Source organism: Aotus nancymaae, unplaced genomic scaffold (assembly GCF_030222135.1).
Source record: "Aotus nancymaae isolate 86718 unplaced genomic scaffold, 86718_ANA_hifiasm-v0.15.2.pri h1tg000059l, whole genome shotgun sequence".
NCBI lineage: Eukaryota > Metazoa > Chordata > Mammalia > Primates > Aotidae > Aotus > Aotus nancymaae.
Genome location: NW_026988473.1, coordinates 13,382,264 through 13,406,161, shown reverse-complemented (window position 1 = coordinate 13,406,161; position 23,898 = coordinate 13,382,264). Strand labels below are relative to the sequence as shown.

Genomic DNA, 23,898 nt, shown 5'->3' with positions numbered 1-23,898 from the left:
ACAAAGAAAAAGAAGGGGAACCAAAATACTGCATGACTTTTTTTTTTCATGAATGTATGCTTACTGTAATGATACTGTGTGGTAGAACATGTTTTGCTATATTAGTGGCCAAGTGAAACACGTGAGTAAGGTGCTCTCTTTAGGGCGCACTTCTTTCTGCTGAGTGACGGAGGTACTGAGGTAGAACAGTGCCCAATGATACAGGATAAGCAATAAGTAAAGTAATTACCAAGAGACGTGAAAAAGATGACACAGAAGAGATGTTAAGCCAGTTTTAACTCCCATGTTAAAAGTCACTGAGCCGTCTTCAGGGAACATTTAATTGGCAGAACTGATTGCTTCTTTGTGATTTCTTTTTAATGCAACAGGGAAAAGGGGTCAACTTTATAAACACAAGCAAACATTTCCTTATTTATTATACTTGAAGGCCCATTGGTTTTACTACTTCTTTATAGGTAGAGCTGTCTATTGTGTGTGTGTGTTAGGAACTAGACAAAGTGTTTTGCTATTTATACTTAGAAACCAAATGCTTATTTGCTAGAAAAGATGCATGATTAGAAATAGTCAAATGACTTCATAGGAGTATTGATGGTTATATAGGTATCAATGCACACAATCTGACAATATGCATTTGTTCTAACTACTGAACAAAGGAGACTAGGGAACTAAAATTTCTGTGTAAAGATATATATATATATATATATATGATATATATGTAATGTATGTAAAGATATATATAATGTAGGTAAAGATCTGATAACATGTGAGGCACATAAAGCCACATAAATGGCTTTTAATCCTCATAAAAATACATTATAACTTTTAATCCTCAAAAAATCCCTTCAACAACATTTCAAGGTGAGAAAACTAAAGCTCATAAAAGTTATGTAAGTTGTCTATAATAGTAGAACTAATATACAGCATAGTTGTAATTTTTTAAAGTCAAATCAGGCAAATTCCAAAACTTTTGAGTTGATTTTGGGAGACGAATACCAGTACTAAGGCTGTTGGAAACATTTTGGCACAAAATAATTTTAACGTTTTGGAAAGTACAAATGTACATGGCAGACTGTTTCTAAGGAAGGAGGGATGTAAGGATAGGGCATGAATGTATAGAAGAGTGCAAAATGATGTTCTAGTGTTCTCTAGAAAAAGATGAGGAAAAGATGGGAAAGTAGCAAACTATTCAATCCTCATGAAAATATATGCATGCACACTGAAACAATTAAAAGCTATTTATGTGTGTGTATTATGTATCTCTATGTGTATACATACAATATGCATAGTGAGGGAGACTTTATGTACGTAGTCAGGGGAAAAGAGAAACATGGAGACAGAGAAAGAGGCTGAATCACTATCCTTCTAAAGATATTGATTCCTGTTACATGAAGAGCCTTTTAGTTTTTCAAAGCACCTCAGTGTGTTTGCTAGGGAAAGTTGGAGCTAGAGCAGAGCTTGTGATTAGGAGACTCAAAAAGGTGAACAACTTAGAATAAAAATATAGAGAAAAAGAAAAATACAGTTTTTGAGGTCATTTTAGAAGAGAAGGAAGGAGGGGTGAGAAGGAAGGAGGGGAGGAGAGTAGAATTAAGAGAAACCAGAGAGGTATCATGAGTTGGATTAAGTGCTGTAAAATAACCAGTGACAAATCCTGTATGATGAGGCTACAGGTAGGAAATTTAAGAAATATAATACTTTTGATGTTTTCATTTTGATTTTTATTCTCTTTTGCAATGAATATCTTTTACCTGCCTTCCACAGAGTTGCAACATTATCTGTGTCTGTGTGTTTGCATACTTGTAAACGTAGGGATTTCTAAGTGGCATGGAATAGACAGGAATATTAAGATGATTTAGAAAGGTCTCAAGATGATGAAATCAGGATTATCTAAGCATTATCCTTATATTTTGTAAGTCATACCATAGTCCTTGAATATAATCTCTCACAGATTAAATTCTATCTAATAACAATCACTTTATATGTTTTCATCTTATATAGCAGTCGAGTTTACAGTAATCTTATGAAGCACTGACCTTAAGAGTGCATATATTAGTTAGAAAATTGATTAAATTCCTATGGGAGCAAAACAAAATAACAGTCAAACAAATTAGAAATGTATTTCTCATTTATATAAAATTCTGAGCTGGTATGTCAGATCAGCTCTGCCAAGGTTTTAGGAGCTCCAACTAATTCGCTCTTCTTTCTCTGCTGTCTGTAAAGAGTTATTCTCATCTATGTGATCCAGCATGGCTCAGTGCTACATCCACATTACAGCCAATGGGAGGCAGTAAAGAAGGGAAAGCAGCCTTTTTTATGAAGAGATGGATAAAAGTAGCATACTTTTCTTTTATCACATTCTCTTGGCCAGAAGATACTCTTTCGCCATAGCAAATCTAGTTTGAAAATTAAAAAAAAAAAAAGGAAATTATGGTCATTTTTTATTTTGTTTTCTTTGGCTTTGCTTTTTAAAATATATTTTTACTTATTTACTTTTTAAAAGCTGTTCCATAAATACCAGCTCTGGCTCTGAGGAGCAAATACTTACCTGGTTATGGGAGAGGTACTAGCTTCTAGTGCAGGCTCAGGCTCTGTCAAGTCTGTCTGCTGTCTGGATGTCTGGATGATCACTTTGCTCTCTAATCACTTTGCTATTCATGCTCAGTATGCACAAATTTAGAAAGACATGTTGGACAAAGTCATTTCCATGCTCTAATTCAGGTCTGTTGCTCCAAAAAATTACCTTCTCTGAAGTTTATGAAATTAACTAGAAGAATGTTAGTAGACATTTTGAAAGCTTTCCTGTAATATTTTCAATTGGTATCCTCTTCAAATATTTATCTTTTCTTTTATTTCCCCCCAAAAGTAACAGCTAGTCTAAATTAGCATATTCTGTTTATATCACAAAAAGAATGAGCTAAAATGTATTTTAATTTTTTCTAACTACCCTTATAACAAGAACCTAAGGGATTTTATCTGATACAGCATGGAAGAATAAACTATAATCAGAAAAAAATGTCTGGTAGCAAGTTATCAACTTATAGCCAAGTTGTCTAAATAATTAATTCAGATAAGCAGTGAGTATTCATTTGCTTATTAGCACTGGTAGCAAAATCTGAAACTTCAAAATGTGAGGTAAAAAAGCAAAATGTAAAAAAAAATAGATAAAGTAGAAATGAAGATGAGTAAGAAATTAAGTGACTTGAACCAAAAAGATTAACAGAAAAAAAGAAATAAAAGGGCAATTATAAAAGCAAAAGACCTGAAACTGAGTGGCAGTTGAGACACAGCAGCCAGTTGACTGTTTATTAATGTTTAAATGTTTAATTAGACCCTGTTTCAATTAAATCGCTATTTCTAGTGTCTCCTGAGACAGCACAAAGTCAGAAAAAATTGCAGAGGAGTAACGCAAAACAATATTCTAAGAAAATATAAACATGTTTGCCCTTTAAAAATATCTGTACTAATCCAACATTCTCATTTCCCACTGAAGGAAATGATGAGAAGAAACTTCACGTTGGTGACTGAGTTCATTCTCCTGGGACTGACCAATCGCCGGGAATTACAGATACTCTTCTTCACGCTGTTTCTGGCCGTTTACACGGTCACGGTGGCAGGGAACCTTGGCATGATTGTCCTCATCCAGGCCAACGCTCGGCTCCACACGCCCATGTACTTTTTCCTGAGTCACTTATCCTTCGTGGACCTGTGCTTCTCCTCCAATGTGACTCCAAAGATGCTGGAGATTTTCCTTTCAGAGAAGAAAAGCATTTCCTATTCTGCCTGTCTGGTACAGTGTTACCTTTTTATTGCCTTGGTCCATGTTGAGATCTACATCCTGGCCGTGATGGCCTTTGATCGGTACATGGCCATCTGCAACCCTCTGCTTTACGGCAGCAAAATGTCCAAGAGCGTGTGCTCTTTCCTCATCACGGTGCCTTATGTGTATGGAGCGCTCACTGGCCTGATGGAGACCATGTGGACCTACAACCTAGCCTTCTGTGGCCCCAATGTAATTAATCACTTCTACTGTGCTGACCCACCACTGATTAAGCTGGCTTGTTCTGACACCTACAACAAGGAGTTGTCAATGTTGTCAATGTTTGAGATTTTGTTTTGTGTTTCTTCCAATGCTTTTATATATACACGTGTTTAGTAAAATTATTTATTATAATTACCATTTGAACTTACTTATGATTGAGGTATACAGTTTTAAATGTCAAATGATATTACAAGCCATATATAAATTCCTGTCTCACTCTCTAACTTACCACTAACTCCCTGTAGATAACATTGTCTTGTTATTTTCTTTGGGAATTAACCCATTTTGAAGGATATACTTGTATTTCTCTTTGCTGATTTTTCAAATATGCACATAATCTATTGACATCTGTTTATTAAAGATAAGGTGCTATCATTCTTTCACCAATCATTCATCCCTACCTATAATGAACACTTCTTTCTCTCATTGTCATCGTAGGGTCATATTTGAATGTTTGGCTTAATCAGTATTGACTGGTAAAATTGCTATGAATGTATCATGAATACTACCTGAAGAATACTATGAGTAATACTTTGAGCATTACTAACACTAGTATTAACTACTAATAACATGAGTACTACTATGGTTGTAATTCTCTTCTTGCACAGTTATTGGATTTTCATAACATTAACAATGGCCTCCAGTTTCCAGTTTTGCTCTTCTGTTTGTACAGTGGGTACTCTTCCCCAAGCTTTGACTAAACTATAAAGCACCTTTATGTGGTCAAACACAATAGGTGACCTATAATTTCCACATATTTTTCTCAGACGTCCTCTGTCTTCCCATTGGATTCTGCTCCATTTGCAGAGCTGTTATTTGGAGATAATGACTCCAATCATTGGTTTAAGGCATTTCCGTTATTTAACTTGATGACATGAAAATATGCAACAAACTGAAGATTCAACAACAAACGAGACAGAAAAAAGCCTTAAAGATAATTTTGTGGAACAATCAATGAACTGTTCTACCACGATGAGTGGCGCAAGGTCAGTGATAACTAGGTCCATGCATGTTTGTCAGATTTTTTTCTTCAACGTCAGATTTTTATTGATGCTATTTCAATCATAAAAGCCACGAGCTATGCGGGGCTCCCAAGCAGGCAATTCTCCTTAATGCTTCCTGTTCACTCAGTAGTCAGAGCCATGGGCAAAGAGGCTCAAGTCATTTGACAATTTTGTCAGTATTGCAGTTCATGAATTACGATATATTTAATCAGTCTATAAATGTTACAGATTACACATTCTACAACAAGGAAAGTAACATTTAACATTAAGAAAAAAGGGATTTTGTTTTTAAATTTTTACCACCTTAAGATAGTGTTCAATAAAGAGATGATGCCTATGTGTTTTTGAATGAGTGAGAATTTTGCAATCCTTTCCTCTTTCTGCCTTTATCTGTATTTATGGCCAATTACGGATTTCCTCTATGATACTCCCTTCTCCCATCCTAATGTAGAGTCAAGGCAGAACAATAGACCATTTGGTTTGAAAAAATTATGTTCAAGCTCTTTATCAAAAATGGCCCACTGAAACCCCATTAACATGAATCATTACTGAGCAAGGATTGGAGAATGTAATTTTTTTTATTGCAGTTTAGGTTTTGGAGTATATGTGAGGAACATGCAGGATTGTTGCATAGGTACATACAAAGCAATGTGATTTGCTGCCTTCCTCCTCCTCACCTATATCTGGCATTTCTCCCCATGTTATCTCTCCCCAACTCCCCACCCCATGGTGTCCCTTCCCTAGTTCCCCCCGACAGATCTCAGTGTGTGATGCTCCCCTCACTGTGTCCATGTGTTCTTACTGTTCAACACCTGCCTATGAGTGAGAACATGCGGTGTTTGATTTTCCGTTCTTGTGTCAGTTTGCTGAGAATGATGGCTTCCAGGTTCATCCATGTCCCTACAAAGGATGTGAACTCATCGTTTTTGATGGCTGCATAATATTCCATGGTGTATATGTGCCACATCTTCCCTGTCCAGTCTATCATCGATGGTCATTTGGGTTGGTTCCAAGTCTTTGCTATCGTAAACAGTGCTGCAGTGAACATTCGTGTGCATGTGTCCTTATAATAAAACTATTTATAATCCTTTGGATATATACCCTGTAATGGGATTGCTGGGTGAAATGGAATTTCTATTTATAGGTCCTTGAGGGATCGCCAAACTGTCTTCCACAATGGTTGAACTAATTTACACTCCACAATGGTTGAACTAATTTATAACAGTGTATACTGTTGGTGGAGAATGTAATTTTATTGGCACCAGACAGAAAAGGTCACATACTCCATTCCCTTTTTCATAGCAGAGAGACAGATAGCAGTAAATGCGGAACTACAGTAAAATGTGTTAAGGGAAATACTTGTAAGAAATAAATCTTTGTACCAATGCATTTTTCTTGATATGCAATCATAATTATCCATAGTATTTGGGAAACAACTGACAATTTTTATAACCTTTACAAATATTATTTAGTTTTGATTTTTATAGTAAAGTTACAATGGAAAAATCAGCTAATGTGTAATAAATTTTTTAAAAATGAACAGAAATAAACTAGGCTGTCTGGGACAGAGGAAGGGGAAGGGCTGAGTTATGATTTAAAGTGCAGGAAACAAAAGGGACCTCATCGTTGCTCAGACAGGAAAGAGGTTTGGCGGGAATCAGACAACAGACATATATTGAGACAAGGAAATATCCAATCCTTGAACAAGTACATTCTTGTACATCACTTTTTAATAGCCAGCTGTCCCAAGATTTATGCCACCTGATACACTGATAATAAAACATTCTCTTCAAGTTCAGTCAGAATACTGTTGTGGAAAAATATTTGGCCTTGAAATTATTCAGAACTGAACCTGAGTCCTGGTTTTATTATTGTTTTGTTAGTTTGGTAAACTTGAGAAATTCCCTCTCAGTATCAGTGTATTCAAAGGCAAAACAGGATTAGTGACACCTATTTCATGTACATTTTCCTCAGTTGCATTTTGAGGCAAGTATGCTGAGTTCCAGTGTGGACTCAATTTCATTAAAGTTTTTTTAACATGGGAAACATGATGGAGACAATAAGTTAAATAAGTTATACATTTATTTAGCATACACTTATGATTATTGTCTATGTCAGGCACTCTCGTCATTGGCAGTCATCAGTCTCTTCTACCTGTTTCACTGTTTCTTCAACAGTCTCTCTGTTTCATTGTTTCATCTATCTGTTTCTAAAACATTTCATGTTTTTTACAGAAATTAATTGTTTATACCTCTTATTATTTGTTTACCTATCTTAGGCATCCTACCAAAATGCAAATTCCTTTATAAAAGATATGATTTTAAAATATTTTTATTATACAGATTAAACAGTATTAAAGTTTGTACTTAGTACATATTCCTGTGTGAACTTGATAAAGTTCCCACAATGTGGAAAACACGGTAGTGCTCTTCAGGTGGTAAGGACAATTACCTGAATTCAGGCTTCATGAGAAGTTAAGTGTCCTCAGACTATTTTAAATTTGGTTTTCAGTATTGTAGAAAGTGCTCCCCCAGTTTCATAATAGGAGATTGCTTTGAACTCTACTGAAGTATAAAATACAGACTTTTTTCTAACATCTTGATTCAAGATAGCATAGAACAACCAATTAGTATTTCTTCCTTTAAGAATGTTCTCCACTGTGATTTCACTTCTAATTGCCTCTTCTTATACATTTGGGGATTCTCCTGAGATATATGCTGATGCCAGTAATGTGGTTATATATCTTCTAGCACTGGCCAGAATTTGACCTTTGGGGTCATGAAAAAGACACCCTTATTTTCACAGGTAAGAAAGGAAATGTTTTTGCATATTATTTTTCAATATTGAATAATGTCTGTATTCACTTTGTTAAATTGCGTACCTTTTAGATAGCAATGTGCTTAAGTAGGTAGTTTTGGGGCAAATTTGCACAGACAATGCATTTTCATGAAAGAAAATCTGTAGGGGGCTTACTTAGCTTCATCTTTCACTTTTATGATATTACCAGTGTTATTGAAACACCCTGATAGAATTTCACAGTACGAATATTTCAGCAGATGTTTCCACAGTTACAAGTTTCAAGGAATTTTATTTTTGTGTTTTCCATTTGACTAATGTCTTGGTGTCTACTGTCACCAATCTCCACAAGAAAAAGACAAATTGAAAATAATTTAGGTTTACATAGTTTAATTCATCATATAAAATTTTTCTGACATCTAAATAAAGTAAATGCTCAAACAGACTTTTTATTGTGACCACTAAACATATGAGAAAGTGGTCCACTAGATTCAGTATGTGGAGCTAACAAATTTGGATGAACAGATCTTCAGGTTCTCTTGGATTCTCTTATTTTATAAGATTCTGGGTTCTTTTCCAATGCCCTATGTCTGTCTAGACACCTACTTTTTTACAAGCAATACTTGTGCTTCAGAGAGACTTTAGTTTTCAGAATATTATTTTTTTAACAACATACTTGAAACATAAATCAGTCTGATTATAATGAAGCCAGTCTAATTATAATCAAATAACTAAATTGTGTCAAGGCCCTTAAACAGTAAGTTGATGAATAAAATTCTCACTCCTATTTTTCTAGGCTGCATTTTCATCATCATCAAAGTTATTGACTACCTTTGAATGTTCATTTTGAGTGTTTCTTGCCTCTCAGCAGCAGTAGAAACATTTCCCATGGGCTCTATGTTTGTATATTAGTTGTCTCTGTTTGTCATTGTCCCACAATTCTAGAATAAAAATATGGTTAATGATAATGGTGTCTACTAAAAGTCATGTACAGATGACCAGTGAGACCTGAGCAAATTTGCAAAGCTCCTTGGAGACTAAATTAGGACTAAAACCAAGATCTTGTACTGAAGAAGTTGGTCATCATCTGAGAGTTAAAAGAAGCACTGTGCTTTCCTCTTGCTAATTAAGTTACAATTCACAGGCATTATTCTAGATTCTTGGCCCAGAATTTTTTGTATTATTTACAGTAGGGCACTGATACCCTGGCTGGCTGACTTTCTTCTTCCTCATCCATCTCTTATCTTTGTTAGAGTACCTGTCACTATTATCTTCAACTCAAAGAAAACTTGAAATCAAGATCCTCATTTATTCATATTTGTTTCTTTGAGTAACCCATAGTGTTAATCATTGGGGCAGGATAAGGAGGCAATAATATTAGATAAATTGAATTTTAACACTTCTGGAACCAATTTCTATCATTACCCAACCAGTCAATGCAACTGAAGGAAGAGAGAGATTTTCCTGGGAAAGTAAAATATTATAGAAGAAGAGCACTGCTCTTCTTCTTCAGAATTATAATATAGGATTCCTCTTCTTAATCTTCTGCTTCTGAGTTGTAAGCTGGGACCAGAATGTAAAACGTTCTGGGCCTGGTTACTCACTTAACTAAATTTATTTCCTCTATATTATCCACTGCTCCACTTCTACCATCCAGCACCATTTCTAGAACTTGAAAAATGCTCAATGATTATTTACTATAAGCATACATGCATAAACAAATGCGTGGCTGACACAGTTTTACAAAGTAAATTAGTTTTTCAAACTATAAAATTTCACTTTAATAAGAACTTAACAATTGTTGTAAGACCTCATACAATTTAATAGAAAATATGTGTCTAATATTCTTAGATCAGGCAAAAAATAAAGTGCTATTCATATTGATTCCCGAGCCTGCTCAGAAGAGATCAGTTTTATCAGCCTCTGACAATTCTTTAATAATGACATTTGCTAATATCTGAATTGCCCCATGAGAAAAAACAAATTAGATGTAAATTTCATTTTATGCAATTGTTAGTATACCAAAATTGTTTGTTAACCAAAATTTGGAGACAGATTAACACATATGATATTTTAACCTAATTTGATATATATTTAAAATGATTTTTGATAAGTTCAGTGAATATATAAGTCTATATAAATTATAAGCTACAAAATATAATGACTATACATTAAACCACTACCTAGAATTAGAAATAATTTCTGTGCATTGTGTAAAGTAAAGGTACAATTTAATAATTTTCCCATCTAAATAATCCACTAAGCCAATAGTAAATACTAATAATAAATAGTCCCTCTTTCCAACCCTGATCTGAAATTCTATCTCTGTTATATGTCACTTCACCTATGTACACATAGCCACTTCTGGACTTTCTGTTCTGGAACATTGGTTAAAGTATATATTTTTTAAAATTTCATGTCAATAACACACTATCCTGAATACTGTTTTTATAGTAAATTTTGATGTCTAATAAGTAACTCTGCTTATTGTCCTTGGGAGATATTGACTCTTCCCATTATATGGAAATGTAAATATTAGAATCAGTTTTTCACAAAAATTGTGATTGGATTTTCATTTAGGAGAGATTGATTTTTTATGATATTGAATCCTTCTCTCAGTGAACAAAGAATCTCTCTACATTTTTTAAAGGTCTTTCTTTCTTTCTTTTATTTACTTTTTTGAGATGGAGTCTCATTTCCCCCTGTCATCCAGGCTGGAGTGCAGTGGCATGATCTCAGCTCACTACAACCTCTGCCTCCTGTGTTCAAGTGATTCTCTTGCCTCAGTCTCTTGAGTACCTTGGGTTACAGGCATGCAACATGCCTGGATGATATTTTGTATTTTTAGTTTCACCATGTTGGCTGGATTGGTCTTGTGCTCATGACCAGAAGTGATCCACTCGTCTTGGTCTCCCAAAGTGTTGGAATTACAGGCATGAGCCACCATACCTGGCCCATTTTTAAGGCTTTTTAAATTTGCGTGGCAATGGCATCAAAGCAAATCAGACCACTTATTCTGGGGATATTAGCAGTGAGTAAGTGTAGATCGAGAACCTGAAAATAAGTTTTTCATCATCTTAGGTGATTGAGTTAATTCCTTTTATCCTCATGACTAAACTACACATCAGGGTTAACATAGTGGAGGAATAGGGAATTCACTGATATAGGACTTCTTATGCAACAATATGAAAGAGCGTGTGAGCCAAGCAGGGGATTATACTGGTGGTTCTGTGCAGCATGAGTGTAGTAAAATAGTGAGAAATTGAAATATAGGAATAAATTAAAACATAGGCTGAAACCTCAAAGATAATAAATATTAAATTGTGTATAGAATTGAAATATTGATAAAGGAGTATAAATACATATGTTTAACCCAACAGACAGGCTAAATTGTGGTGTGGAAATTGGAAAAAATGCTTATAAACACATGAATCAATGTTAAAGACTCAAATGAAAGGCTTTATTTACGAGTTTCCAAAAACTAACATATAAAACAAAGAAACAACATACACACCACCACCAAAAGCACTACTACCAAGAACAACAAAATATATAAATACCCCTTTAAGGTTCAAGACAGTAAGTTGAACTTGGTGAGATATATAACATATTAGCAGATCACTGAATAGGGATGTATAAGATGCACGTCTGAGTGAGATAAGTCACTTAATCTCTCTGGGGTTCAGTTTCTCAATCTTCAGAATAAAGGACTTTGCCTGAGTTATCCTCAAAGTCCTTTCCACCTCTCTGTGTAGCTTTGTATGTATACGAAAGCAGGTCAGTAGAAGTTCAAAGCATTTCCAAATCTCTATTACAATTTTATTTTTAACATATTAAGTTATCTAGATTTTTAAATTTCCCAAAGTATAGGAATACTTCAATTTAGAATGTTGCATTAAGTCTCCAATTTAATTACACAGTGTGATTACCAATTTAGCCTAAATGGAAACCACTTGTTGAAATGTTTAGACTTGCTTCGTAGTATAACTACCCATCTTGTTACAAAACTGTTACTGAGATAACATAATTAAAGACTTTTTGATCTTTTTATACAAAGCATGATATTTTACTAGGGTTTTAGTGATTTTTAAAAAGTTTCTACTTCTCCTTAGATAATCAGACCAATGCCTCTCCTATGAGACAAAGAAATGTCCAGAAGAAACTACACTGAAGTAACGGAATTTGTTCTCTTGGGTCTGACAAGCCGTCCAGAGCTGCGAGTAGCTTTCTTTGTATTGTTCCTTTTTGTCTACATAACCACTGTGGTAGGAAACTTGGGGGTGATTATTTTAATCAAAATTGATTCTCGACTTCACACTCCCATGTTCATTTTTCTCTCAAGTTTGTCCATTCTAGATCTGTGTTTCTCCACAAATGTTACTCCCAAAATGCTAGAGAATTTCTTATCGGAGAAGAAGACCATTTCATACTCAGGTTGTTTGGTGCAGTGCTATGTTGTCATCGCCGTGGTCCTTACAGAGCACTGCATGTTGGCGGTCATGGCGTACGACCGCTATATGGCCATCTGTAATCCGCTGCTCTACAGTAGCAAAATGTCCAGAGGTGTTTGTGTCTGCCTGGTCATTGTGCCTTATGTCTATGGCTTTCTTCTCACTGTGATGGAAACCTTGAGAACCTACAATCTCTCCTTCTGTGGTGCTAATGAAATCAACCATTTCTACTGTGCTGATCCTCCTCTTATCAAACTGGCATGCTCTGACACATACAGCAAGGAGCTGTCCATGTACGTGGTAGCTGGCTACAGCAGTGCTCAGTCCCTTCTGATCATTCTCACATCCTACACGTTCATCCTTGTCGCTATCCTCAGAAGCCGTTCTGCAGAGGGAAGAAAAAAAGCTTTTTCCACATGTGGCTCCCACCTGACAGTGGTTACAATCTTCTATGGAACCCTCTTCTGCATGCATTTGAGACGCCCTACAGAGGAGTCCGTGGAGCAGGGGAAAATGGTGTCTGTGTTTTACACCACGGTGATACCCATGCTGAACCCCATGATCTATGGCCTCAGGAACAAGGATGTGAAAAAGGCATTTAAAAAAGCAATAGGAAAACAAAAATTGGAAAAATAAAAATGCTAATATATCATTAAAAATTAGTGAAGTAATGAGATCAAGATATAATATCATTGGGTTAGATGTCACATTTTAAGCTACATTTGCACAAGTCATATCTAATTTTCTGTGTTAGGTAGCTGACTGGGTTAAGCTTCCTGTAAGTAGCAGGTTAAAATGGGAAGAATAGAAGATGTCATTTAGGCAATTTATTTATTTTCATACCTGCTTGTATCAGCAAGTGCCATTTCTTGCAAAAAAAAAAATAGTGGCTTAAACAAAATTGAATTTTTGCCTTATTTTGTTTTGATAATAGTCATTCCATTAAAATTATTTTGTAAATCACAATGTTTAGGTTTAGTTGTGTTTAGATGTCAACATGAGCAGGGAAGCTCACTCCAGTGCAAGTAAATTACTATATTTTTACTTTCCTTCCATTTCACTCATCATAATACCATGAAGGGTTTTAATATGGCCTCAGCCAAATTACAATATTCCTTAATCTTTAGAGATTGGTAGAGAAGTGTCAACATTGCTGATGTTAAATCAATGAACAGCAAGTGTGTGCTAACATTTTCTTGTTTAGTTTCTTCATTTATCAACATTGTATCCTACAATGTCTTTTTTTGTTTTTTGTTTTTTTTTGGGATGTATGGGGTCTCTCTCTGTCACCCAGGCTGCAGTGCAGTGACACAATCTCAGCTCACTGCAGCCTCTGCCTCTCAGGGTCAAGCAATCCTTCCCTCTCAACCTCCCAAGTAGCTGAGATCACAGGAGCATGCCACCATGCCTGGTAAATTTTTGTGTATTTTTGGTAGAGACAGGATTTTAACAAAAGAGGACTTGTGGTCTTCATGGACCATTGTCCTAAGGGAGTTTTCATAATTGTGAAACCATGGTGTAAAAAAAAATTCCAAGTCAGGCAGTCACAGTGGTTCATACCTGTAATCACAGCACTTTGGGAGGCTGAGGTGGGAGGATCACTTGAGCTCAGGAGTTCCAGGTTGGAGTGAGGTGTGACTATGCCACTCAGCCACTCACTCCAGCCTGAGCAAGAGAAAGCCCCTGTCTCTGAAAAAATTAAAAAAAAAAAGAAATAAGAAATAAAATTAAATCCAAGTATCAGGAAAGAGTTGGAATCAGGTTATTTGGCTATTTACCCAACCATCTAAAAATTCTTCTCAGCCTGATGGAAATCATGAGGTTCTATAACTCCCCTTCTGTGGTGCTAAATCCCAATCACAGATGTGATCTGTCTTGACTAGTGTGTGGCTTGCTGAAATAGTGCTTGAAACCTGATCATTTTTAGCATGCCCTAGAAGAAGAACCCACAGCATTTATCCAGAAAGAGCCAGTCTAAACAGAAACAAAACTGTTAGGGATCACAATCTGAATTACTGCATAGTAAGAGAAGTACAACGTAGCAAAGATGTGCCTGATATCCTAAGTACTGACCAAGACTGATGGTGTTTCTTCCTTTATATAACCCTGCTTTAAAAGTTAAAGGCATGGATAAGGCAGTAATTTAAATGCAATGACTATCATCATGTTGTTATTAACCAGTAATACCTAACCATTAGTTCACTGAAGATATCTTTGGATTGAAAACAACATTTCCAGTAGAGGTACAATTTATCCTGTTAATTTTTATGGTTAGAAGAAAAGGGAATATGATCTTCAGAGACCTGTGAGCATTTATTAGAATCTTGTTGACTGACAGATAGCCCAGAGTCTTGTGTTCTAGACCATAATTTTATTGAGTCAATGTTAGTTAATATTCCATGATCATATATGACTGAAAGGAAATCAAACTGTTTTACCTTCAACACACTCACACACACTTTCGGGTCCTAGTGTGTGTGTGCGTGTGTTTTCCACAAAGCAATTCTCCAATTCTCTGTGGTTACCAACTTGTCCTACAATTCAACTCAATTCTGACACTATCTACCTGGCATTGCCTCAGACCGCACAGGGTCAGCCCCACAACACTCCTTTGCCTCCCATCCACTAGTCACTTCGGATACTGATGGCAAGTCTGTGATCCAGCATTGCATGATAGCTCCAAAATGCTCTATGTTATTTGAAGGAAAAATAATGTATAAAATTGAGGGAGAAAATGCCAGGCAGAGTGGCTCATGCCTATAATCCTAGCGCTATGGGAGGCTGAAGCAGGAGGATTGCTGATTAGCCTGTGTAATATATTGAAAAGTTGTCTGTACAAAAAAAAAAAAAAAAAAACAACCAACCAACAAACAAAAAATGTAGTCAGGAGCAGTGGCACATGCCTGTAGTTGCAGCTACTTGTGAGGCTGAGGTGGGAGAATTGCTTAAAACTGAGAGATTGAGGCTACAGTGAGCCTGTATTGTGCCTCTGCACTTTCAGCCTGGGAAACAAAGAGATACCATGTCCCAAAAATAAAAAATAAATTACAATTGGGGAAAAATTAAGAGGTCTCAAAGTTCTGAATACAGAAAACTCAGCAGTGATCAAATAAGAATAAGAATATATCACCAGAATATAAGATCCATGAGCATATATACAACTTTTTGGATTATAATCCAGGCACACAGTAAATGCATAAATGAGTAAATAAATGAATGCCGATATCTATAGGTGATGACATCAAGATTAAGAATTGTGCTTTTACTTTGGGAGGCCGAGGCGGGTGGATCACAAGGTCAAGAGGTCGAGACCATCCTGGTCAACATGGTGAAACCCCGTCTCTACTAAAAATACAAAAATTAGCTGGGTACGGTGGCGCGTGCCTGTAATCCCAGCTATTCAGGAGGCTGAGGCAGGAGAATTGCCTGAACCCAGGAGGCGGAGGTTGCGGTGAGCCGAGATCGCGCCATTGCACTCCAGCCTGGGTAACAAGAGCAAAATTCCGTCTCAAAAAAAAAAAAAAAAAAAAAAAAAAAAAGAATTGTGCTTTTTCACCAGGTGCTGTGACTCATGCCTGTAATACCAGTGTTTTGGGAGGCTGAAGTGGAAGGATTGCTTGAGCCCCCAAGTTTGAGACCAGCCTAGGCAACATAGCCAAACCCCATCTCTAAAAAATGTACACAAAGAAATTAGCTGGGTATGGTGGCATCAGCTTATAGTCCCAGTTACTGGGAGACTGAGGTGGGAGGATGGCTTAAGCCCAGGAATTTGAAGCTGCAGTGAGCCAAGATTACACCACTGCATTTCAGCCTGGATGACAGAGCAGACCCTGTCTCAGAAACAGCCACTACCACCACCACAACAACAACAACTAACAATTGTTTTTCAATGCTTTAGAGTACATTGATCTGCTAGAACTCAGACACAGCCCTGTGGAAAGCAGGAAGAGAAACCAATCAAGTTAGTTTTCTCCAACATAAAAAACAGAACCTCAAAATATTAATCAAGATCAATTAGAGAAATAAAGCTGCATGCTTTACGATACAGAGAAAGTACATCCACTACATTTTCAAACAATTATCTTTGTCAATATCAATTTAAATCATATTTTTCAAGCGGGTTAACTTATTTTTCTCTCCTAAAGTGGTAGAAACTATAAAGACAAAAATAGCAATTTGAAATCAGTTTTATCAATAAAAACAATAAGTCAAGGAATTTATTTTTTAATATTAAAAAAGAACAAAACAACATAAACAACAATGAGAAATTATCAACCCTAACCTAGGAATTAAATTTGTTTTAAAGAATTATATCAATTGTTTCAGAAAGGAGAAGCCCATTTAGGGTTTATCAATGACATATTCATAGGAAATGTATTCTCCTTTATTCTCTCATTTTTTTTCTAATTATCTTACCTAAAAGGGAAGAGACTTTCTTCATTAGTACAAAAAAGTGGTAGTGTGCCTATTGTGAAGTATAAATTATTTCAAATATATGTTGTGGCTGATGCGACATTGACATGATTATTATCATATGGGAAAACAAGACCTTTTTTATTGCACTTTAGGTTCTGGGGTACATGTGCAGATAATGCAGGGTTGTTGCATAGGTACATACATGGCAACGTGATTTGCTGCCTCCATTTCCTCACCACCTATATTTGGAATTTCTCCCCATGTTATCCCTCCCCAACCTCTTCATGACCCACTGTCCCTCCTCTAGACCCCCAACAAACTCCACTGTGTGATGCCATTTTCCCCCTCCAAACAAATACAACACAGTCCCTAGGATACCTAGAAAAGATATTAAACAGGAAGAAAGCAAAACCTCAAGTTTTCCCAGCCCTTGTTTTTAAAAATTCTAATTCTGTTGAGAGACATTTTGCTTTTGGGAGTCACTTTATATTACAGATGATGCAATACGTAACATTTTAATTACTTCAGGTTTCTACCTGTATTCCCTAGTGAGAAAGCCCCATAGTGAGAAATCCAACGCTTATAAATCCTTCTCAATTATTCATTGATCATGGCAGATGGGATGCTCCCAAGAAGATTTTTTTTCTCATGCACGGGTAGGTATATGCACAGGGAAAAATCAATGTGTTTTTATAAAATCTGTGCAAATTGTCAGTTCTCTAAGCTGTCGTAATTTCTAGTAGGAAGGTTTCTAATTTTGTGGAAGGTTTATAGGAAGTGTTTTAGAAAGGCTTCTCGGGCCGGGCGAGGTGGCTCACGCCTGTAATCCCAGCATTTTGGGAGGCCAAGGTGGGTGCATCACGAGGTCAAGAGATCGAGACCATCCTGGTCAACATGGTGAAACCCCGTCTCTACTAAAAATACAAAAAATTAGCTGGGCACGGTGGCGCGTGCCTGTAGTCCCAGTTACTGAGGAGGCTGAGGCAGGAGAATTGCCTGAACCCAGGAGGCGGAGGTTGCGGTAAGCCGAGATCGCGCCATTGCACTCCAGCCTGGGTAACAAGAGCGAAACTCCTTCTCAAAAAAAAAGAAAGGCTTCTCTGTGGCAATAGAAGCTGGATGTGGATAGTGCTTTGGACTTGATGCCCCCCAGTGCAAGAACCACAATTCAATTAGTGAAAGAAATGTATATTACTTTATCTGAACAACGGAAACCCTACACATCAAGTGTCACTAAGTGGTAACCAACAAAATAGTGTTTCTGTTTCATTTACTAAAGATATTTTCTTGGTAATACAAGTGATATCATCAATTTCTCTTTCTTTGTGTCTCTGTCTTTCTGCCATACACAGGTACAGAGTCATTGAATTAAGCTTTTATGCAGGATGAGCATCTATACAATACCAACAATATGTTTTCAAACTCAGTTATTGACATAGAAGCCTTCTTGTCCACAGACATTAATAAATGATTCTACATTACTTAGAAACCACCAGGTTCTTTTTTCATTCTTCTTTCTCCAACCTAACTGGCTGGAGCTTCACATGGACACAGCCTGAGAGAACGAGTCAGCTCTGTGTATCAGCTCTGTATGTCATCTATAATTCTCTGCCCTGTTACAGGTAGCACTTTGAAGATGCTTCTAAGTCCCTTGCAGTTTATATAATGGGCTCTAACACTTCATAGGGTGACCAACCTTCTTGGTATGCCTAAGACCATGGTGTCTACCAAGATGCAAACCTTACATTACTAAACTAGAAAATATTGAGACAAACTGAGTGGCAGTTGTTCACCCTACATATATCCCAACACAACCGATAGTAAACTTAGACAGATTTCATGAGAGTATCAACCGTTAGAATCTCATTGTGTTACCCAATTCAAATTTGTCATTAAACATCTATTAAAATTTGAAACCTTCTTGAAGACTTAACTAATTTGGCTTGACTTTACTCATTGATACACTCAGCATTTAAGTGCCTGCAGACCGATATTATTTATTTTTTTCTTATATTTTGGACTAGAGTGGCCATAAGTGAAAAGAGGGCAGTTACAAATGTTTTCATAAAATATATGTTTTCTTAATCACCAACTAAATCAACAAAGCTGTAAAAAATGTTTCCTCAGAATGTGTGCATAAAGTAAATCTATAATGTTGTTTCTTGAACTTTCCTTCAATGACTGCCAACCTTCCAAGAAAGGAAGAAAATAATGTCACATTTTCCCAGTCTCTCTTTTATTTCTGTCATGTGAATTCCAACAAAGAGATGAGTAATGGGAGAAGCGTATATAATAAGAAAACTAAGATAAGGGCAATTACTAGGGAATGAGGACAGAAGGACAGAAACCAGATGATAGGGAGCAAGAAAAGGGACATGTCTTCACAGACAAGAAACAGGGCATTAGTAATAGCTTTTGATCATGAAAGGTGAAACAGTGAGTTTCCTGGAAAACATTAAATAAATTAATAATAACAAAACTAAACAAAAGAGCCTTACACTTAAATATGTGACCAAGAACATTTACCTCAAATTATGAATTAAGCTGGTAAGAGTATACACTGGTACACATGATCTAAAATTAGTGTGTGTTTTTGTATTGAATGACACAGTTTGGCAGGAACAAAGTTGCTTTCCAAGAAAGGGTTTGATGAAAGGCTTCTAGTAAGAAGGAATTGATGAAAATGTTATTATAAATGCATAAAGGTAGAATCAATTATAAAAAGTATGATAGTAATAGCTAACTCTATTTAGTGTTTCCTGTGTGCTAGATATTTTTTACACTCTTTCCTTGTATCATCTTAGTTAATCCTTACAAAAGTTTTATGTTTTTTTCAGAAGAGGAAACAATCTTCAAGACATGAGTAACATTATTCTAAAGCAAACAATCAAATCATATTACGCTGTATTGTAAGTGAGATACTAACTTTAAAGAAAAATATTCCTTTTAAATGTTTATATTAGGGCTAGAGCTGAATATATAATTTCTGTTACTGATCCAAGGTATATTTGTATTGCCTCTGAAAGTTCTGTGGAAAAATATTTTAGATAATTTTCTACATTCTATTGTTGTACTACTGTGCTTTGGAATATCTTAAAGATATTTTTCATGTAATATCTCATTCATCTTCTTTATACTTTTGTGAAGTAGGTCAAAATATTCACTATTTAGATAATAGAGAAACCATTATATGGGTCGTTTTTATGCAATTTGTATGAATCCGTGTGTATGTGTGTGTGCATGATTTGTCCAATAGTTACAATGAAGTGTGTAGGATACATATTTGTGTGTGTATTTCTATTATTTTGTATTTATTTATTTATTTTTGAGATGGAATCTCACTCTGTTATCCAGGCTGAAGTGCAGTGGCAGGATCTCAGCTCACTGCAACCTCTGCCTCCCGGGTTCAAGCAATTCTCCCTGCCTCAGCCTCCTGAGTAGCTGGGATTACAGGCACCAGCCAGCCACCAGGCCTGGCTAATTTTTGTATTTTTCTTTTTTTTTAGTAGAGATGGGTTTTTGCCATGTTGGCCAAGCTGACCATGAACTCCTGACCACGGTGATCCACCTGCCTTGACCTACCAAAATGCTTGTATTACAGGCATGAGCCACTTTGCTGGCCTCAATTATTTTAAAATGAATACTACATTTTACAACTACTTTTCTTTTTCTGAATACATAACACACTAAAATATAGTACTCAAAAAACAAGGCCAGAGAATGCTAAAAACTAAAAGCCAAAGTCTTTTATTTCCAAAATAAAATTTTAGGTATTTCTACTGAAGTCATTTCCATTTTGCTAGAAAAAAAGAAAGAAAAGAAAAGAAAATTAATTTACAAGAACATTTGAGATTCATATTAAACATTTTTACTCGTCTCATCTGGAATATTATGTTTGTAGCAATTCAAGAAACACACAATCCTAATATGAGTTTTTTATCTGTAACTCTCTTGACCATTACAGGTTCAGAACCTTCTTCACACAAGTGCATGACTTTCTTAGCCATTTTTGGACACTCAAGTTGTACAGTGTAATGAAAGATTCTTCGCAAAAACTCAGAGAAACCAAATGTTTCCTATGACTCTTCTTTGGTCACCTGATGATAAAGTAAAAACTATTAAGAAAAAACAAAAATGTTAACTTTTTTTTCTAAACGCATAAAGGAGAATGCCAAAATATAATTGGGATTATGTTAATAGATTTATATAGAATGCTTAATATTAGTGAAAGTCAGTGGGTTTAACCTATCTGATGATTTTTACAAATAAGAACATTGGATCTCAAATTAAAAAAAAAATAACTGAGTAAGAACACAGCTTGGCATTTTCATCAGTTTATCCTTTTATGATACTTCATGTATATTATCTTTCTTAATTTTCATGACTCCCTAAGGCATACCCTTTCAGTATCCCTATTTACTCATGAAGAAACTGAAACACAGGGATTAGGTCTAAGGTCATGCACACCTAGTAGATAGCAGAGTAGCAGAGCTTGAAATTAAACCCAAGAACCTCTAGCCATTTTATTATTAATGAAGTATTTCAATTTCGTTAATATATAATATCTAATGGAACAAATGGATCACCTGAGTCATTAATTTTCATTCTCTCTCAGCTTAACATCAATGGAGACCAGCTGGAAAGTGATAATATTTTTCTAACTTGCTTTTAGGTGGCAAATATAGGGTAGCTTTATGGAGGACGATCAGTTATGCATCCTCTTGGTCCACGAATAAATGTAGCATAAGTAGAAAATTGCTGCTTGTAAATTAGCTCAAGATATTTAAAGTAGAGTATAAGACTCTGCTAGAAGGTAACGAGAATCCAGATAACTGTCTTAAACCGATGCAGTCAAAAACCAAAAATACCTTTCTCCCTAATGCCTTAACAATTTTTTTAGCTTGCTTGTACATGTTATGGATTTTATTAATTAAGCTTATGTACTTAGAGAAGAATAATGTATTCCTTTGCCCAGTATTTGATTACTCTTATGTTACTCACCCTTCTAAGACAGAGAGGAAAGAAGAGACTGGCATAGAATTTGTTAATCTTTTAAAACCAACGGAGAATAAGATTCTAAAGAGGAGATGATGCTTGAGTTCACGTTTATCAGACTTGTTTAAAACAGAGATATGGCTGGCAGTGATTAAATTTTTTTAGACTGATGTAAACAAAATTAATAATTGCCAAAGTAAAAAACTATTCTTTTTTGATATGTGTAATGATTTTATGTTAAGGCATGTATATATTTTTATTAAGTCATTTTTCTAATTACTGTTTCAATTTTGCAAGATGATTAAATGGAGGTACCATTTAACTTTCTAATTATGGAATAGTGTTTTTTTTTTTTTGGCCATAGCTTTAAATAAAGCACTAATATGTGATAGATCATCTAACCTTTACAAGTAGAGTGAATTAGTAAAATGTTAGCACCTTCTGAAAGTTAGGGCCAGTGTTAAGTTTTTGTCTTTCCAGTATATGGCAAAAATAAAAATTATGCTTCTGAAATCTCTATTTTTAGGCATGCAAAAACTAGACCTTGTAAGTTATATCACTATATTTCTGAATTTTTGCATTATTTTACCACTTTCTGCTTAAAAATATTGTATATATGTTTATATTTATATGTAGCAGAAAGAAATACTGCTAACAAAAGATGTATGAGAAAGAAGAGAGGAGAGATAAAGGGAAAACTAGCAAAGGTGTTGAAAGGAAGTGAGTCAGAAAAATATAAATGTAGAATGATAATATTCCATGCATGTATTTACTTATTTATATTTATTTTATTAGATAAAATGCATCTATCTCTGGATCAGATTCAAGAAAATGGTCAATTTCACTGATGTGACAGAATTTATTCTTTTGGGATTAACTAGTCGTCCTGAATTACAGCTCCTTTTCTTTGTGGTTTTCTTACTGGTCTACATTGTCACTTTGGTTGGGAACATTGGCATGATCATATTAATCAGGATCAGTCCCCAGCTCAATAGCCCCATGTACTTTTTCCTCTGTCACTTGTCTTTTGCAGATGTGTGGTTCTCCTCTAATGTCACTCCTAAAATGTTGGAAAATTTGTTATCTGAGACCAAAACCATTTCCTATCCTGGATGTATAGTGCAGTGCTTTTTCTTCATTACTTTTGTCCACGTAGAAGTCTTCATCCTTGCTGTGATGGCTTTCGATAGATACATGGCGATTGGAAACCCTCTACTTTATGGCAGCAGAATGTCAAGAACTGTCTGTATTTGACTGATCTCTTTCCCTTATATATATGGCTTTTTTATCAGCTTGATCTCAACACTGTGGACCCATGGTTTGTACTTCTGTGGAAACATCGAGATCAACCATTTCTACTATGCAGATCCAGCTCTTATCAAAATGGCCTGTGCAGGGACTTTCGTTAAAGAATACACTATGCGCACATTGGCAGGTCTCAACTTCTCTTATTCCTTATTGGTCATTATTGTCTCCTACATTTTCATCCTCATTGCCATCTTAAGAATGCGCTCAGCAGAAGGGAGAAAGAAAGCTTTCTCCACGTGTGGGTCCCACTTGACAGCTGTCACCATATTTTATGGAACTCTCTTCTTTATGTATCTTAGAAGCCCAACTGAGGAGTCCGTGGAGCAGGGGAAAATGGTGGCTGTTTTCTATACAACAGTCATTCCTATGTTGAACCCCATGATTTACAGTCTCAGGAACAAAGACGTAAAGGAGGCCATGAGCAAAGTGATGAGTACTGCATTTTAAAATAAATAAGAACTTAAAATGTACTATGAGCTTCTAGTTCATTAGAAGAGGCAGAAATTAACAATTTCTTTTAGATAATTTTTAAGAAATGTGTTATTTATATTTTCAGTGATAAATAAAAAATAATAGATAATTGGAAAAGGGATAAAGGTATCCAGATACTAGAAGTATATTGTAAACAAGACCCTCTGAGTCATAAATCTGAAATGATGAAACCATGTTGACAATACCGTCTAGAGATTTTCCTTTCCACACAATGTCAAATTTAGTAGGCTATTTTGTAACTAGGGAAGCTATTTATGATTCTTTAATATTTCATAAATCCATTCTTTCAATTACATTTTCAAAACAACTGGAATGTTCTCTATGCATGTATTTTTTTTGTTTGTTTTTGCATCTAGAGTAGGTTTTGACTCTATGTTATTATTGCAAAATATAGAAG

The 23,898-nt window shown here is 35.6% G+C and overlaps 1 protein-coding gene and 1 pseudogene across 1 annotated transcript; both read left to right on the top strand.

Moving 5' to 3' along the window:
• Positions 1-3,493: 3,493 nt before the first annotated feature.
• LOC105723017 (olfactory receptor 5M8) lies at positions 3,494-12,926 on the top strand. Its single transcript, XM_064365599.1, has 2 exons — positions 3,494-4,089; positions 12,569-12,926. The coding sequence occupies exons 1-2, from the start codon at positions 3,494-3,496 to the stop codon at positions 12,924-12,926; spliced, it is 954 nt and encodes a 317-aa protein (XP_064221669.1).
• Positions 12,927-22,532: 9,606 nt separating this feature from the next.
• LOC135270234 (olfactory receptor 5M3-like) lies at positions 22,533-23,456 on the top strand (annotated as a pseudogene).
• Positions 23,457-23,898: the final 442 nt, after the last annotated feature.

Coding starts and splice junctions, on each gene's coding strand:
- LOC105723017 (XM_064365599.1), top strand. CDS start 3,494: ATGATGAGAAGAAACTTCACGTTGGTGACTGAGTTCATTCTCCTGGGA. Junction 4,090..12,568: donor TACAACAAGGAGTTGTCAAT/GTTGTCAATGTT, acceptor TGACACATACAG/CAAGGAGCTGTCCATGTACG.